Genomic DNA, 19,638 nt, shown 5'->3' on the forward strand with positions numbered 1-19,638 from the left:
CCAAGTTCACAGTCTAGCTACAAAATCCTAGAACGAGTCGTCTACAATCGATGCTTAGAATTCCTTAACTCCCATTCTCTCCTAGACCCCCTCCAATCTGGCTTCCGTCCCCTCCACTCTACCGAGACTGCTCTCTCTAAGGTCACCCATGACCTCCTTCTTGCCAAATCCAATGGCTCCTACTCCATTCTGATCCTCCTTGACCTCTCTGCTGCCTTTGACACTGTCGACCATCCCCTCCTCCTCCATACCTTATCTCACCTTGGCTTCACGGACTCTGTCCTCTCCCGGTTCTCGTCTTACCTCTCTGGCCGGTCATTCTCGGTCTCCTTCGCTGGAGCCTCCTGCCCCTCCCATCCTTTAACTGTTGGAGTTCCTCAAGGGTCAGTTCTTGACCCTCTTCTGTTCTCCATTTACACTCACTCCCTCGGTGAACTCATTCGCTCTCACGGCTTTGACTACCATCTCTACGCAGATGACACGCAGATCTACATCTCCGCCCCTGTCCTCTCCCCCTCCCTTCAGGCTCGCATCTCCTCCTGCCTCCAGGACGTCTCCACCTGGATGTCGGCCCGCCACCTAAAACTCAACATGAGCGAGACTGAGCTCCTCATCTTCCCTCCCAAACCCGGTCCTCTCTCAGACTTCTCTATCACCATTGATGGCACGACCATCCTTCCCGTCTCTCGGGCCCGCGATCTCGGTGTCATCCTTGACTCGTCTCTCTCGTTCACCCCACACATCCTATCCGTTACCAAGACCTGCTGGTTTCACCTCTACAATATCGCCAAGATCCGCCCTTTCCTCTCCACCCAAAAGGCTACCTTACTGTTACGGGCTCTCATTATATCCCGGCTAGACTACTGTGTCAGCCTTCTCTCTGACCTCCCTTCCTCCTCTCTCGCCCCGCTCCGGTCTATTCTTCACTCCGCTGCCCGGCTCATCTTCCTGCAGAAACGATCTGGGCATGTCACTCCCCTTCTTAAACAACTCCAGTGGTTGCCTATCAACCTCCGCTCCAAACAAAAACTCCTCACTCTAGGCTTCGAGGCTCTCCATCACCTTGCCCCTTCCTACCTCTCCTCCCTTCTCTCTTTCTACCACCCACCCCGCACGCTCCGCTCCTCTGCCGCCCACCTCCTCACCGTCCCTCGGTCTCGCCTATCCCGCCGTCGACCCCTGGGTCACGTCCTCCCGCGGTCCTGGAACGCCCTCCCTCCTCACCTCCGCCAAACTGATTCTCTTTCCCTCTTCAAAACCCTACTTAAAACTCACCTCCTCCAAGAGGCGTTCCCAAACTGAGCTCCTCTTCTCCCACTACTCCCTCTGCCACCCCCCCTTTACCTCTCCGCAGCTAAACCCTCTTTTTCCCCTTTTCCCTCTGCTCCTCCACCTCTCCCTTCCCATCCCCACAGCACCGTACTCGTCCGCTCAACTGTATATATTTTCATTACCCTATTTATTTTGTTAATGAATTGTACATCGCCTTGATTCTATTTAGTTGCCATTGTTTTTACGAGATGTTCTTCCCCTTGACTCTATTTATTGCCATTGTTCTTGTCTGTCCATCTCCCCCGATTAGACTGTAAGCCCGTCAAACGGCAGGGACTGTCTCTATCTGTTGCCGACTTGTTCATCCCAAGCACTTAGTACAGTGCTCTGCACATAGTAAGCGCTCAATAAATACTATTGAATGAATGAATAAATTGAGGACAAAGCAATAGAGTATAAATGTATGTTCACAAGTGCTGCAGGGAGATGAATACCCAAGTGCTTAGCTGTCGAGGAAGTGCTGAGTGACAGTTGTGGGAGAAATAAGGTGGGGAGATGAGAGATGAATCAGGGAGGGCCTCCTGGGGGAGATATGATTTGAGAAGGGCCTTGAAGATGGGGCAAGCAGTAGTTGAGTAGATGTGAAATGGGAGGGAGTTTGGGGTAGAAATGAGGTGTGAGCAAGAGGTAGCTTTCATTCATTCATTTAATCATATTTATTGAGTGCTTACTGTGTGCAGAGCACTTTACTAAGCGCTTGGGAGGGTACAATAGAGCAATGAACAGATACATTCCCTACCCACAATGAGCTTACAGTCTAGAGACAGGGAAATGGACATTAATATATTTTAAAAAATACAGATATGTACATAAGTGCTGTGAGGCTGGGCGGGCGGGGAAGAACAGAGGAAGCAAGTCAGGGCAATGCAGAAGGGAGTGAGAGAAGAGAAAAGTGGGTGTTTAGGGAAAACCTTCTGGAGATGTGCTTTCAATAAGGCTTTGAAGTGGGGGAGAGTGTCTAGGTTTATGTGAGAGTAATGACTCATATGAGTATGGATGCTGTGGAAAAAGGAGCAAGGGTAAGTAGCTGTGAGAGCCCTGGATGAGTGCCTTAAATAATGTTTAAAGCATTTATTAAGCATTTACTATGTGCCAGGCACTGTTCTAAGCACTGGGTGGCTACAAGCAAATCGGAAAGCCAGTGATCAGGAGTTGCTACTTGATGCAAAGATGAATGGGCAACAATTAGTAGTTTTTAAGAAGTGGGGTGACATGGACAGAATGATGTTTTAGAAAAATGATCCAGGTCTCAGAGTGAAGCATGGAGTAGAGAAAAGAGAAGCTAGAGGCAGGGAGGTGAGCATAGAAGTTTATGTGGTGATCGAATTGGAATATGACAAGTGCTTGGACTAGCTTGGTGGCAGTTTGATGGAGACGGAGGGGTGACGTCTGGAGATCTTGTGGATAAGGAACTGACAGGATTTAGCGACAGAGTAAGAGTTAAAGGGGAGGGAGGAGTCAAGGATAATGCCGAGATTACGTGCAGGTTGATAGAGAAGATGGTATTCATTTATTCATTCATTCAGTTGTATTTATTGAGCGCTTACTCTGTGTAAAGCACTGCAGTTAGCGCTTGGGAGAGTACAATATAGCAATTAATAGACACATTCCTTCCACAGTGATGGAAGAATCAACTGTAATGGGAAAGTTAGAGTATTTAGGAAGGAAGATTTTCAAAGCGTGGCCTAGTGGAAAGAGTCCCTGAACACCTCCTCCCGGCACCTTCCCCACTCCTTCCCACCAAAATCACAAAGGACTTTATATTCAAAGCCCTCCTAAAATTATTTCACCTCCACTCATGTGCCCAAAAGGCACACCGGTAACCTTTCTACTACCCATTATTTAATTTAATAAGCGTCTTAAAAATTCAAATTTTGTTAACAATGAACACAATCCACTGAATAACAAATATTTCCCACCCAGAAAACACAATTTAGGAAGGTAACGCTACCCATATAAGCGTCCTCAGACATCAGTATCACTGCTTAACCATATTTGTTGTTTGGTTTTTTTTTGCTAGTCACTTTGTTTCTGGAGTTTTGGAAGCGGCGACAAGCTAAATTGGAGTATGACTGGGACACTGTTGAGTTAGAGCAGGAAGAACCAATCCGACCAGAATATGAAGCCCAGTGCGTTCATGTAGTAACGAATGAGATCACCCAGGTATATAGAATATTATAATGTGTGGAATTTAGAATTGTCATAAACTTAGAATCACATGTTTGGTTGTCTTTCTACTTGTGGAACTTTAACCAAAGAAATTGTTGCCTCTGTTTCCAAGGTCTAAGCAGAAACCATCGACTCTTGCTTTCATTGGTTTCACTAACCAGTACAACTACTAAAAGGAAGAAATGGAGGAGCAGCGTGGCTTAGAGGAATGAGCACGGGTTTGGGAGTCAGAGGACATGGGTTCTAATCCTGGCTCTGCCACTTGTCCGCTGTTTGACCTTGGGCAAGCCACTTAACTTCTCTATGCCTCAGTTACCTCATCTGTAAAATGGGGATTAAGACTGTGAGCCCCATGTGGGACAACCTGATTACCTTGTATCTACCCCACCGCTTAGACCAGTGCTTGGTACATAGTAAGTGCTTAAAAATATCATTATTATTATTATTAAGATTTATAAATCCTGCAAGACTTTAACCTAGGATCAGGATCAGACCTTGTGAGAGAAATTAGATAATCAACAGTATGATTCACTGACCCCTGAATGCAGGACAAGCTACTAGAAATTTGATTAATTCAGGGACCACCTCCTTCTCCCCCTCCCCACCAAACCCATATCTGTTTATGTCACTCCTCTTTTAGTGCTCCTTGATAGAGCAATTGAATGTTAATGCAGTCATTTCTTAAGGTGCTCTCTCACTGAAGATAACCTTTTAAAGTTTACCTTTGCTTAAACATCTCCCCTTTCCTTCCCCTCAGCCTCTGAAATATTTCAATATTTGATCAGGACACTTGTATTTATTTACTACAGAAAATTCAGGTGTATTTACTGTAGAAAATCCAGCTCCGCAGTGTGCCTTTTTGCTGAATAAGATGCCAAAAGTTTGAAAATTAAGTATTTGTACATAGTATCTAATTATGTAACAATTGCATTTTTAATCACTGTCTTTTACTATACTTATATTTGGTCCACGTTTATGGTTTTAGGAATATATTAATTTCCTGTGGGAAACAAGATTTCATTTAGCACTCTTTAATTTTCTAAATTCCATGGAACCAATTAAAAGCTTAAACTAGGATATAGTAATAGTAGTAATAGTATTTATTAAGCATGCTGTGTGGAAAGCACTATATTTCTAAGCACTAGGAAAAAAAATACACAGATGACAGATGAGAATTGGATAAAGTCCCTGCCCTCCAAGGGCTCACAACCTTGGTGACATATCTAGAGAAAAATGAAATAATAAAAATGTAAACAAATGTGAGACAAGGACTGTGATAAATTGAAGAACAGTAGGGCACCATGGCTGGGAGAGCAGAGTATCAGGCTTCTCATGACTCAGTTCAATCATCATCATCATCAATAATAATCATATTTGTTAAGCACTTACTATGTGCCAGGCACTGTACTAAGCGCTTGGTGGATGCAAACAAATAAGGTTGGACACAGTCCCTGTCCCACGTGGGGCTCACAGTCTCAATCCCCATTTTACAGATGAGGTAGCTGAGGCACATGAAGTGAAGTGACTTGCCCAAGGTCACCCAGCAGACAAGCAGAGCCAGGATTAGAACTCATGATCTTCTGACTCTCAGGCCCACACTCTCTCCACTATATCATGCTGCTGTTTAACAGTTGGAGCCACAGCCATGGACTCCCCCAGATGGCAGAAAATAGAGGAGAAGGCCTCATGCTGCAAATGTGTCCACCAGCTCTGTTATATTGTATTTTCCCAAGTGCTTGGCACAGTGCTGTTTTTTAAAAAATTGTATTTGTTGAGCACTTATTGCCAGGCACTATAATAAGCTCTGGAGTAGATACAAGCTAATCAGGTTGGACTCGGTCCCTCTACCACGTGGGACTCACAGCCTTAATCCCTATTTGACAGATGAGGGAACTGAGGCACAGAGAAGTCAAGTGACTTACCCAAGGTCTCACAGAAGACAAATAGAACCCTGATGACTCCCAGGCCTGTGCTCTATCCACTAAGCCCCACTGCTCTGCACACAGTAAGCACTCAATAAATATGATTGATTGATTGATTGCAAAAGTTTCCTTTTTTCCCAGACTCCTGGAACAGCGCTTTGAAGTAATCATTGGTATTTCAGTAGCTGATTTCCAAAAGCAACCTAAAATACGTATCAAACTAGAGACGGCTTAAAGTTGACACGGTGTCCACAGGGCCCTTTGTTCTAATCATTTGATGGTATTTAATGAGCGCTTGCTGAATGCAGGGCACTGTACTAAGTGCTTCTTCTAGTTTAAGCTTCAAAGATTTTCCATCCTGTGAAGGACATATAGGGGCAATCAGTCCATTCTGAAGCACCAGCTGCTAGAAAACAGAGAAGACTAAGCAGAATGGAGAGGAAACAATGGATTGCAACTTAAATAATTCATATTATCATTTAAGTAGATTAATTCAGTAAGTCCTCAAGCTCAGCTTGCTTGTTTGAAAGTAGAGGGAGTGCATAAGAAACTATTCAAGAAATACAGATGGTCTTTAATGTATCAAACAAAACACAACTTTGGGAATTTTAGCTTAAGTCTGCACTGATAGATTTGATTCTCAAATCCAGTTGAAAACTTCACTGAAATCTAGAGCCGGAAGTCCTGCAGAATTCATTCATTCATTTATTCATTCATTCAATTGTATGTATTGAGCACTTACTGTGTGCAGAGCACTGTACTAAGCGCTTGGAAAGTACCATTCGGTATCAAATAGAGACAATCCTTACCCAACATCGGGCTCACAGTCTAGAAGGCTAGAGACAGACAACAAAACAAGTAGACAGGCATCCATAGCATCAAAATAGATAAATACAATTATGTATATACACATTATTAATAAAATAAATAGAATAATATATACAAATATACACAAGTGCTGTGGGGCAGGGAAGGGGGTAGAGCAGAGGAAGGGAGTAGGGGTGATGGGGAAAGGAGGAGGACTAGAGGAAAAGGGGGGCTCAGTCTGGGAAGGCCTCCTGAAGGAGGTGGTCTCTCAGTAGGAATTTGAAGGGGCAAAGAGAGTCAGTTCGGCAGATGTGAGGAGGGAGGGCATTCCAGGCCAGAGGTAGGATGTGGGCCAGGGGTCGACGGCAGGACAGGCAAGAACAAGGCCCATTGAGGAGGTGAGCGGCAGAGGAGCGGCGTGTGTGGGCTAGGCAGTAGAAAGAGAGAAGGGAGGTGAGGTAGGAGGGGGCAAGGGGATGGAGAGCTTTGAAGCCAATTCAAATTAAATTCAATTGAATTCTAAATTCAAGTAAAACAAATATTTATTTTCACTTTCAAACTAATTAACGAAAATACTAACTGCACACATTTTTATTGGAAAAGACGACCTTAATAACCCCTGTTGTTTTTACAGGAAGAAGAGCATGTTCCCTATACTTCATGTGGAAAGTGTATACGCATAACCCTCTGTTCAAGTGCCGTCTTCTTCTGGGTAAAAATCTTTTGCTGTCATCTTTTCCCAATTTCCAAATTGCATAAAATGAAAGCACAACTAAAAACTGAAGTCTTCCTCAAATCCCTTAGCCTCTGGATGTCCTCAAAAGTGTTTAGTTAGCAGTTAGGTGAGTTTTAAGGAGGACACCAGCGTCCTAGAGCAGATTGCTTCTCATCCTGGCATTTCTCCCAGCGTGATTAGCAGATGATAGGAAGGGTGGGAGTAGCTGTACTTGCTTAAGTTTGTACAGGTCGGAAGGGGACCAGGAACAGGTGAGATGGTGGAATTGGGAGCTGGGTTATATATGTGAAGGGTGCTAATTGCCTAAAATATATTTGACCGGATCTCAGTTGTACCTGAGCACCTATTTCTGATCTTCCTCCTCCCAGTTGAAGGTGCTGATTGACTACCCGCTAATGAGCCACATCCTCTGTTTAGTTCTGGCAGATGGGGTCTGATTTGTTAGAATCACCCACCAAATGATGCAATCTGGCGCAGACAGTTTCCACTATGAACATGTGGATGTCTGCTCCAATTTATCAGCTAGGGTATGGGGTTGGAGGAAGAGGTATAAACCTAGGGAGGCCCTCCCATTTGAGTAGTTCATAAAGTGTTGTTGAAAGTATTGGGCAGGCCCAAAAAGGCAGTGTGGTTCAGTGGATAGGGCACGGACCTGGGAGTCAAAAGGACCTGGGTTCTAATTCTGGCTCCATCACACTTCTGCTTTTGTGATCTTGGGCAAGTCGCTTCATTTCTCTGGGCCTCAGTGACCTCATCTGCACAATGGGGATTAAGACTTTGAGCCCCATGTGGGATAGGGACTGTGTCCGGCCTGATTACCTTGTATCTACCCCAGCACTTACAACTCTGCTTGTTACATAGTAAGCGCTTTACAAGTACCATAAAATATAGAAATATAAAATCAGCAGAAATCCAGGTGTGCGAAATCACAGCTAGCCTCCTGAAAAAGCAGATGTAAACTGACTCAGAAACCTCACGGAGCTATAAAACATATCAGTCGTAAGAAGAATGGCTTCGTAAAATGAGTTTGGTGGAAGTACAGATCAGGTCAGGATGACTGTCACATAAGAGAATTGATTGAAAAGTGTGGCACTTTTATCAGAACAGATCTATTGTCAGACACCATTTGGTTAATGGGAACTCCAACCTGAATAGGATTCCCAGATAGCATTTAAGGCTTTGTGCAATAGAGGAGAATGCCTTTATATTTGGAACCCTTCTAGGTCATTAACTAATGATGGTATTTCTAATTTTTGGAATGGAAAAAGGTAAATGTTTAGATAGCTTGAATAAAACGTCATGGGTTCTAATCCCGGCTCTGCCACTTGTCTGCTATGTGACTTTGGGCAAGTCACTTAACTTCTCTGTGCCTCAGTTACCTCATCTGTAAAAATGAGGATTTTAAAAAAAAATTGTGAGCCCCACATGGGACAATCTGATTACCTGGCATATTAGTAAGTGCTTAACAAGTACCATAAAACAGCAACAACAACAACAAATCTACTTTCTACTTCTGCCTTTTATTATTATTATTATTGTATTTGTTAAGTGCTTACTTTGTGCTGAGCACTGTTCTAAGCACTGGGGTAGATGCAAGTTAATCAGGTTGGACTGTCCCATTTTGCAGAGGAGGTCACTGTGGCACAGAGAAGTTAATGACTTTCCCAAGGTCACACAGCAGACCTGTGACAGAGCCAGGATTAGAACCCAGGTCCTTCTGACTCCCAGGTCCATGATTTATCCACTAGACCACGCTGTTGTTGGAATCATGCTCTATTTTCATAGTGGTTTTTTTTCTAAATCAAATAGTGCTTACTCCTAATTAAATATTAGCAATCCAGTATAATCTAACTGCAGAGAGTTCTGCCATTTTTCGTGGGGTGTAGAATTCAGTTAACCTCCTTCCATACTTTTAATAGTGTCATAGCTAAGGGCATACTGTGTTCTCCCTTCCTTTTTATTTTACTCTAAGCCCAGGAGAAAACTCTCTCCCCCTTAATTTCTTTGTACTTTCAACACTCGGGACTTGTGTAGTTTTTCTCCTGCCTCATCTTAACTTTTACGGTAACCAATTCCGGGGAATAGTAGGAAAAGCCTATTACGAAAGGAGTTTGGTCATTTTTAGAGCCACTTAATGGCCCCCTACCATCTTTCTGACCTCTGGGAAATGAACAATGTGAACTCTTCTTTTGCAAAGCCAGCTAGTTTGACAGCCCAGTGCCGCTGACTTTTATTCTACCTTTCAGATTCTGTTGATCATTGCCTCCATCGTTGGGATCATCGTTTATAGGCTGTCAGTTTTCCTCGTGTTTGCTGCAAAACTACCAAAGCACGTCAATGGAACCGAAGCAATCCAGAAGTATCTGACTCCGCAAGCAGCCACTTCGGTCACCGCTTCAATCATCAGTTTCATCATCATTATGATTCTGAATATTGTATATGAAAAAGTAGCAATCATGATTACTAACTTTGGTAAGGTACCGCTTCAGCTAACTTGACCTTCTGATGAAAAACTGTTGAAATTGAGTTCCTCTAGGGTATCTTTTAATTTTTTTTTTTTACTATGATGTGTTTAGGTTTGAAAACATTTTCAAGTGACAGGTAATTCTATGTGGAGGCAGTGTGGACAGAAAATTGCATACAATTTGATTTTGCTGTTTAACAAGAGCAAATTCAATGGGTTAAATAACCAAAGCTTTGGAATATAGATCATTCCTGAATCTGAACATCCATGTAGTTGTCCTTCCTGTCTAAAGAAAGCAAGACTGTCTGTGAAGTTCACCTAGAATCAGTGTGGTATTCATAATCCCGGCCACAATGTGTGCACAAAAAAAATTGTCTCTTGTGTTTTCAATTAATTTTTGCAGCAGCTGGTGCTATTTTCTCTTTGGCTTCCCTGGCTCTTCTTCCTGACAAAGTTTTTTCCCAGAGAGAGCAATCCCTTCTTAATGGTCATGCCCTTGACAGTCCTATCCTATCCCCGGCAGTGACCCCTAGGTCTCAGCTGGGGTGCAGCATTGTCAAAATTTTGCTTTATGTGTCCCTAAAATGCTTCCTCTGCCCACCTGACTTTGTTTCCCAATTTCAACTCTCCTTACAGCAGCAGTTTGGGTTTACTGCTCAGTCAGTTGTGTTTATTGAGCACTTACTGTGTGCAGAGCACTGTATTAAACACTTGGACAGTACAGTACGACAGAATTGGTAGACACATTTCCGGCCCAAAAGAAGCGTACAGTCTAGATAGGGAGGCAGACATTAAAATAACTTGCAGATATGTACCTAAGTGCTGTGCAGCTGAAGGTGGAGTGAATATTGTTCATTCCTCTCTAGACTGTGAGCTTGTTGTGGGCAGAAATGTATCTGTTATTGTTATTCTCCCAAGAGCTTAGTAGTGAATGAATGAATTCTCCTCACGTCCCACCGAGCATAGCTGTGTTAAGGTGAGCAGAGTTTTGTGGCCAGAAAACTAAGTTCCAGAAGAAGCAGCTTGGTCTAGTGGGTAGAGCATGGGCCTGGGAGTCGGAAGGACCAGGGTTCTAATCCTGACATCGCTACTTGTCTGCTGTGTGACCTTGGGCATGTCGCTTCACTTCTCTGTGCCTCAGTTACCATATCTGTAAAATAGGGATTGAGCTTGTGAGCCCCTGCATGGGACACAGACTGTGCCCAACCTGATTTGCTTGTATCCACCCCAGGATTTAACATTACCTGGAACAGAGTAAGTGCTTAAATTATCATTATCATTATTATTATTATTATTATTAAGTACCATAGAATTGTTTCCGATCCACAGTGACTCCATGGATATACTTTCTCCAGAACATCCTGTTCACTGCCATAATCCTCAGCCTTTATTCCATTACCAATGTTATGGTCTCTGTCCATCTAGCTGCTGGTCTGCCTCTTCCTCTTTATCCCTGGAATTTTCGCTTGACAGATACCACAGTTATTATTATTATTATTGTTATTCATGATCTTATCTTCCCATTTGATATTCTTTGGCCAGTAAGTGATGCTGGTGGAACTGGTCCAGGAGCTGGATATGGTGCCTGGGCAGGATCCAGTTCTCACAGCCTCCAGAGGAAAGGTTGGGGTTTGGTCTGGGGCCTGGTACCACAGGCCTCCACACTTCATTCAACGGACTCCCAAATGATGTACTGCCCTTCTTGATTTCCATTTGCTCCTCCTCCCTCCCCATCGCCCCTACTCCCTCCCTCTGCTCTACCCCCTTCCCCGCCCCACAGCATATATGTGTGTATATATGTATGTATTTATTATTCTATTTATTTTATTAATGATATATATCTGTAATTCTATTCATCTATTTTGATGCTATTGATGCCTGTCTACTTGTTTTGTTGTCTGTCTCCCCCTTCTAGACTGTGAGCCCATTGTTGGTTAGGGATTGTCTCTGTTGCCGAATTGTACTTTTCAAGCACTTAGTAAAGTGCTCTGCACACAGTAAGTGCTCAATAAATATGATTGAATGAATGAATGATTTTGCTCTTTCCCTAGTTAATCACTGTATTCATTCAATCGTATTTATTGAGTGCTTTGTGCAAAACATTGTATCACTTGATTCAGCCTGTTGCCTAGGTAACAAAATTCTGAGACAGCTTTTAGCTCTGTGTTGTCAATATGAAATATTGGTTGTGTCCATGATGTTGCCAGTTGAGACGGACATATCACCAAGACTTTTCATCAGCCCATGGTGCCTAGCTGATTGGTGAAGTGGTTTACAGTTACTTGCATATCTTATATTATTGAATAGTATATTAATAAGAAGAAGAAGAATTATAATATTTAAAGCGCTTACTATGTGCCAAGCACTGTTCTAAGCACTGGGGTAGAGTCAAGGATAGATACAAGGTAATCAGGCTGTCCCACACAGGACTCACAGTGTTAATCCCCATTGAACAGATGAGAGAACTGAGGCACAGAGAAGTGAAGTGACTTGCCCAAAGCCACACAGCAGACAAGTGGAGGAGCCAGGATTAGAACCCATGTCCTCTGACTCCCAAGCCCGGGCTCTTGCCACTAGACTATGCCAGTCTCAATGGCATTTACCCCATGACTAGTAATCACAACTGTGATATATCTTTTCCCCTTCTGCTTAAGTAAAGAAGCAGCGTGGCTTAGTGGAAAGAGAAAGGGCTTGGGAGTTAGAGGTTGTGGGTTCTAATCCCAGCTCTGCTACTTGTCAGCTGTGTGACTTTGGGCAAGTTCCTTAACTTCTATGTGCCTCAGTTACCTCATTGTAAAATAGGGATTAAGACTGATTAAGACGTGGGACAACCTGATTACCTTGTATCTACCCCAGCGCTTAGAACAGTGCTTGGCACATTGTAAGCACTTAACAAATACCATTATCATCATCATTACTTTAGGTTCACTTGGAATACATTTCTTTACCTTTTGATTTGATTCTTAGCCCTATTTACTAAATTACTGATGATTGACTAAATTAATCACTAAATTAGTGACCTCCAGAGTATGTGCCTGAAGGTCACTCCCAAGGAATATTCATTCATTCATTCAGTAGTATTTATTGAGCGCTTACTATGCGCAGAGCACTGTACTAAGCGCTTGGGATGAACAAGTTGGCAACAGATACAGTCCCTGCCGTTTGACGGGCTTACAGTCTAATCTGATCTGCTCAATCAAGTCAATCTAAAGTATATATTGAGCACTTACTCTGTACAGAGGACCATACTAGGGGCTTGGAAGAGTATTATAGAGTAGCAGTGGGTGGGGAATGTGTCTGTGTTGTTATATCGTTCTCTCCAAAGCACTTAGAACATGCTTTGCACACAGCAAGCTTTCAATAAATATGGTTGAATGAGTGGATGATTGAATGAGTAGAAACAATCTCTGCCCTCAAGGAGTTTGCCATTTAGCAAGCTCTATTAATAATAATGTTGGTATTTGTTAAGCGCTTATTATGTGCCGAGCACTGTTCTAAGCGCTGGGGTAGACACAGGGGAATCAGGATGTCCCACGTGGGGCTCACAGTCTTAATCCCCATTTTACAGATGAGGTAACTGAGGCACAGAGAAGTTAAGTGACTTGCCCACAGTCACACAGCTGGCAAGTGGCAGAGCTAGGATTCGAACTCATGACCTCTAACTCCAAAGCCCGTGCTCTTTCCACTGAGCCACGCTGCTTCTCTCCTCACACGTGTTTTTCCCCTCGGTCAGGTCACAGTTCATCTTTAGCAGGTTCCCTGTACTGTTACTTCCTCATTTTCTTGATTCTTGGCAGTGAGTACACTCTCAAGGGTCTACCCTCTCCCTTCCCAGAACACTTTAGAAAGATTGAGTGCCTTACCCTGAAATTGTGCAAGTTGCTTGAAAATAATGCCCCAGTCATCTTAGATCAACTCTACCTTTGTTTAATCTGGCATATCTCAGTCATAAGGAACAAATGAAGAGTTTGCTTTGTTGGGCCAGAAAAGATGACATGCAAACAATGCAGAAGGGAATGTTGGCCAAACATTGATCCTTTCAGCCACATTCATAAGCATGGATAACATCTCAGTCAATCAGGCAATCGTATTTATTGGGTGCTTACTCTGTGCAGAGCACTGTACTGAATGCTTGGGAGAGTACAATAGACACGTTTCCTCCTCACAGTGAGCTTACAGTCAGCTTCAATCCCAGCTCTGCCACTTCGATGTGTGACTTTGGGCAAGTCACTTATTTGTGCCTCAGTTACCTCATCTGTAAAATGGGGATTAAGACTGTGAGCCCCAAGTGGGACAACCTGATTACCTTGTACCTACCTCAGTACTTAAAACAGTGGTTAGCACATAGTAAACACTTAACAAATACCATCATTATTATTAATAGAATGTTGAAATTTGAAGACACAAACATATAGCTCCTCTAAAATGCAATAAGACAGTTGACATTATAGGACACTCATCGTGTCGATATGAGGCATTTCTTCTGAATCACATTGCATTTTCTCCCCAGACAGGCTTGTGTCAGTATTCCATAATTCTGCCTTTGTGTTCTTGTCAAAGTGCATAGTGAAAATATATGTTCTGGAAGAACTGAGTGTGTTTATATGCATGTGTATTTGTGTGTGTCCATGTATAGTACATATCTATATTTATAGATAGATATACAGATATACATATATCTACATATACATATAGAGATGTAGATATACACACATAGATGTGCATGTGACCTCTTTTGTGGCCAGGGAATGTGTTGTTGTATTATACTTTCCCAAACACTCAGTACACTGATTTGCACACAGTAAGTGCTCATTAAATACGATTGAGTGAATGATTGAATATATAAATTTCTAAAATTCTTTCCAATCAGTCATGTTTCATAGCTATTCACCAGTACTTAAAAGATTTCTCTTTCTTGTTTTAATTATAGAATTACCAAGGACACAGACTGATTATGAGAACAGCCTAACCATGAAGATGTTCTTATTCCAGTTTGTCAACTATTATTCCTCCTGCTTCTATATTGCATTTTTTAAGGGGAAATTTGTTGGATTTCCAGGAGACCCGGTTTACTGGCTGGGAAAATACAGAAATGAAGAGGTGTGAATGTATTATAAACATAAGTGTTGTCTTGATACACATAGTAACTGATATTCATAATGTATTTCCTTTCAAAATGCCCCAATATAAGCTACAAACACAAGAGAATCTTTTTAGCCTAAACTCGGGGTTTTTTAGCCATTGTAAAATAATAAAAAGTGTAACTTTTATTCATGGCAAGGCTATTTAAAGTTTGCCAAGCATTTTATGCTTTCTTCTAACATTTCAGTGTGATCCAGGAGGCTGTCTCCTTGAACTGACAACTCAACTGACAATAATAATGGGAGGAAAAGCAATCTGGAATAACATACAAGAAGTGCTACTTCCGTAAGTGGAGAATCATATGTTACTTGTAAAAACAGTTATACCTCTGGGTAGGCATTAATACCTCATTTTGCACTTCAAATCCTGTTCCTCCTGTTTGGTCCTCACTAGAGATGAAGAGGCTGGAAATAAATCTATGAAGGGTTATGGATTTCCCTTCATACTTTTTTATGGTATTTGTTAAGCCCTTAGTATGTGTCAGGCACTGTACTAAGCAATGGGGTAGATGTGAGATAATCAGGAGGGACTCTTTTCTTCCATACTATCATAATCCTAGCTCCCAAATCCTCATAGGATCAAAGTTATTCAAGATTTAGAATCGATCAGTCAATCAGTGGCATTTATTGAGTGCTTACTTTGTGCAGAGCATGGTACTAAACACTGAATAGAGTCCAATATAACAGAGGTAAGACACATTCCCTGCCCACAATAAGCTTAAAGTCTAGAGGAGGAGGCAGACATTAATATGCATGAATAAATTACAGATATGTATGTAACTGCTGTGGGGTTAAGGGAGGAGTGAATAAAGGGTGAAAATACAAGTACAATGAATGGTGAGGCAGAATGGAGTGGGGAAAAAAGGAAATGAGAGCTTAGACTGGACAGTCCTCTTGGAGGAGATGTACCTTCAATAAGGCTTTGAAGGTGGGGAGAATGATTGTCGGATGCGAAGAGGAAAAACTTAGTCAGGATATGAGAGAGAGGTCGCCAACAAGATAGATGAGATCAAGATACAGGGAATAGGTTGACCTTAGAGGATCAAAGTGTGCGGGCTGATCTGTAGTCAGGGAGGTAAGGTAGGAGGGGGCAAGGTGATTGAGTGCTTTAAAGACGGTGGTATTGAATTTTTGTTTGATATGGAGGTGGATGGGCAACCACTGGAGGTTCTTGAGGAGTGGGGAGACATGAATGCATCTGTAATTCAAATACACATCTGTAATTCATTTATATTAATGTCTGTCTTTCCCCTCACCCCCAACTGTAAGCTCACTGTGGGCAGGGAGCCTGTCCGTTTATTGTTGTATGGTGCTCTCCCAAGTGCTTAGTGCAGTGTTCTGCACACAGTAAACATTCAATAATACAACTGAATGAATGAATGAAGTATTTTAGGAAATGGACCGGGCAGCCAAGTAAAGTATGGACTGGAGTAGGGATAGACTGGAGGCAGAAGGTCAGCAAGGAGGTCGATGCAGTGATCAAGAGACGGGGTAGGATACATTCTTTGATTAACATGGTGTCCATTTGGATGGAGAGGAAAGGGTGGATTTTAGCAATGTTGTGAAAGTTGAACAGCCAGGATTTGGTGGCAGATTGAATATGTGGGTTGACTGAGAGAGATATGAGTCAAGGATAATATCAAGGTTTTGGATTTGTGAGACTGGGATGTTGGTTGTGCTGCCCTCAGTGACAGGAAAGTCAGGAGGAGAACAAGTTTGGGTAGGAAGATAAGGAATTACGTTTTGGATATGATAAATTTGAGATGTCAGCAGGACATCCAAGTAGAGATGTCCTGAAGGTAGGAGGAAAGACTGCAGGGAAAGAATGAGATTCAGGGCTGGAGGGGTAGGTATGAGAATCATCTGCACAGAGATGGTAGTTGAAGCCATGGGACTGAGTAAGTTTTTCAAAGGAGAGGGTGTAGATGGAGAATAGAAAGGGATCCAGAACTGAGCCTTAAGGAACTCCTGCCATTAGGGGACGGGAAGCCAAAGAAGGGCCCCCAAAAGAGACTGAGAATGAGCGACCAGAGAGAAAGGAGGGGAACCAAGAGAGACCAGTATCAGTGGGGGTGGTCATTTGTGTCAAAGGCAGCTGAGAGGTCAAGAAGGATTTGGAAGGAGTAGAGGCCAATGGATTTGGCAAGAAGTAGATTATTGGTGACCTTTAAGAGGGCAGTTTCTGTGGAGTGAAGTGGATGGAAGCCAGATTGGTGGGGGTGAAGGAGAGAATTGGAGAAGAGAAAGTGAAGACAGTGGGTCAAAACAACTCGCTCAAGGAGTTTTGAGAGGAATGGTAGGAAGAAGATGGGGCGATAACTGGAGGGAACCATAGAGTTAAGGGAAAGGTTTTTTTTTTAGGATTGGGGAGACAAACATTTTTGACAGTAGTGTGGAAGAAGCCATTGGAGAGAGAACAGTTGAAGATGGTGGTTAGAGAGGGAAGAAGAGGGGGGGTAACTGCTTTGATAAAGTGCAAAGCAAGGGGTTGGATTTTGAGAGCAGGCAGGAGATTTCCTCTTGAGATACCGCTGGGAAAGATGGGAGAGATGAAGGGTCAGGAAGAGGGAGGGACTGGAGAGAGGAGCAGGGGACATTTTAGGGAGATCATGCCTGAAGTCTTCAATTTTCTCTATAAAGTCAGTAAACTATTATTCCAGATCATTTGCCCTATGTTGGGTAAAGTCAACATCATTAGTAACTTGAGTATAAAGAGTTCAGGGCATTCTAGAAGGTGCTTGAGGGGTATACAAACAAAGTTATAGGTATGATCCCTGCCCTCAGGGGCTTACCATGTACTGCAATCTTATAAATAATAGTAATAAAAATTGTGATATTTTAAGTGCTTACTATGTGCCAAGTACTGTACTAAGCACTTGGCTAGAGACAAGCAAATTGAGTCAGCCACAGTCCCTGTCCCACATGGGGTTCACAGTCTTAATCCCCATTTTACAGATAAGATAACTGAGGCACAGAGAAGCTAAGTGACTTGTCTAAGATTGCACAGCAGAAGTGACAGAGCTAGATTGGAACCCAGGTCCTTCTGCCTAGAGTGTCACTCAACTAAACATAGCTGGCTCACACCACTGTGGGGGACATAAGTCAGGCAGACATGGAGAGGAGGCTAAATCAGATGGGGATTGGAAGGTCTAAGGGTTCTGGAAACTGGCACTACTGATGCCCTGGAATGGCAGGGTCCTGGGTAGCCTCAGGATTAATAAAAATAATAATAAAAGTATTAGTAATAATAATGATCATATTTTAAGCACTTAATATGTGCCAAACACTGTTCTAAGCGCTGGGGTAGATGCAAGGTAATCAGGTTGGACACAGTTCCTGTCCCACATGAGGCTCAAATTCTTGATCCCCATTTTACAGATGAAGTAATAATAATAATGGTATTTGTTAAGCGCTTACTATGTGCCATGCACTGTTCTAAGCACTGGAGTAACTGAGGCACAGAGAAGTGAAGTGACTTCCAAAGGTCACACAGCAGACAAGTGGCAGAGCCAGACTTAGAATCCACTCCAAGCCTGTGCTCTTGCCGCTAGACCATGCTGAAGTGGTAATACATGAGTGGTGAATGAGAAGAGGGTTTGAACCACAGGGGTAGAGACTAAAATATGGACATATAGAGGGAGGTGAGGAAGAAGAGAACTCAGTCAATGATATTTAGTGAGCACTTTACTATGCTCAGTGTACTGAGCACTGTACTGAGGGCTTGGGAAAGTACAACACCAAAGAGTAGGTTAGGCAGTCCCAGCCACAAGGAGTTTACTGACTTGAGGGGGAGACAAACATGAAAATAAATCACTGATAGCTATGTACATAAGTTCTGTGGGGAAGGGGTAAATATCAACGTGCTTTTAAATTGAAAGAGAAAAGTAAAAGCATAAAAACAGAAACTAAAGGGACTGGATTGGGGAGAGACAAGTAGAAATATAATTAAAGGGAGAAAATAAGATGGAAGGGCACAAAGAAGGTTAAAGGAGAAAAGAGGGCTTCAGAAAATGAGAGAGGGAGGGAGAACAACATAAGAGCAAGGTGCAAAAAGGCTTGGAAAGAAGTAGTAAGTGAAGGGTGGTAGAAGGAAAGATACCAAATGAAAACAGAAATATCAACATTTCTTGACTTTCCCAAGATCAGCTAATGAGATGTGGTGTAGGTCACTGCATCAAACCTATTCTTTGGCACAAAAGAGACCACCTCAGGCAAATTTCTCGAAGTTTGCTTGAACTTCGGGGAGTTTTCAGATGAACAAAGATTAGTAAATTGCAAAGGTCATAGGGAATACAGACTTTAGAGATATTTTGTCCAGAGAAGAAGCCCTCCAGAACCATCTGACACAGTGCACCTCAGGTGCGTTTTCAACACCATAATCTTTATGACAGTCCCATTCTGCTCGCCATACCCAGGTATCTTTTCAACCTCCTTATCCTGAGGACTCTTAGGTTACCTTAGGTTTCTGAGGGGTAAGAGTCCTCAGGTTAAGATTTACAGTTACTACCAACTTTCCATTATGAAAAGAGGATTTCTTCTGGCCATACCCAAAATCCTAGTAGAACCTCACTCCTTCCAGGCATCCATTTATTCCTGTTTATAAGACACTTCTATGTGGCTACTTGCATGTACTCACCACATGCTGACTGCTGCTGGGGTAGATTTGGTTCTGTATTATGCAGACAGTTGCATGCTTCACTGCACAGGTGATTCAGATTTCTTTCTAGAACAACCTGCCACTGCAAATCAAAGTATTCTTTTCACAGGGAAAAAAACATCTTACTCCACTCACCTTGGAGGGGAAGAGTGTTAGGTCTCAAAGTGCTGTTATCTTTGGCTCCATCAAACTCCACAAGGAAAACAGTTCAGCAACCCTGCAAGTTGGCAGCCCAGAAGGCATTTTTGTCAAAATTGATTTAATTTTTGCTAATTACCTTAGACATGTCCCATTTCCAAATCAGTCCACTCCCCCTCCCTTTAGGACTTTTCCTTCAGTCTACTGGCAGTTGAGTTGATGCATTGGTCTAAATAACATGCTTTGGTCCACCGTATTTATGTAGTCATCCT

General features: G+C 42.7%; 1 protein-coding gene across 2 annotated transcripts in view; it reads left to right on the top strand.

The window, feature by feature from the left end:
- ANO6 (anoctamin 6) overlaps positions 1-19,638 on the top strand; it is a 230,809-nt gene that overhangs the window by 126,003 nt on the left and 85,168 nt on the right. For both annotated transcript variants that reach the window (XM_029058181.2, XM_029058182.2), the window contains exons 11-15: positions 3,353-3,495; positions 6,865-6,942; positions 9,213-9,438; positions 14,361-14,530; positions 14,760-14,857. In XM_029058181.2, the coding sequence (XP_028914014.1) occupies positions 3,353-3,495; positions 6,865-6,942; positions 9,213-9,438; positions 14,361-14,530; positions 14,760-14,857 (715 nt within the window). The remainder of the gene's footprint in view (positions 1-3,352; positions 3,496-6,864; positions 6,943-9,212; positions 9,439-14,360; positions 14,531-14,759; positions 14,858-19,638) is intronic.

Source organism: Ornithorhynchus anatinus, chromosome 2 (assembly GCF_004115215.2).
Source record: "Ornithorhynchus anatinus isolate Pmale09 chromosome 2, mOrnAna1.pri.v4, whole genome shotgun sequence".
Lineage (NCBI taxonomy): Eukaryota > Metazoa > Chordata > Mammalia > Monotremata > Ornithorhynchidae > Ornithorhynchus > Ornithorhynchus anatinus.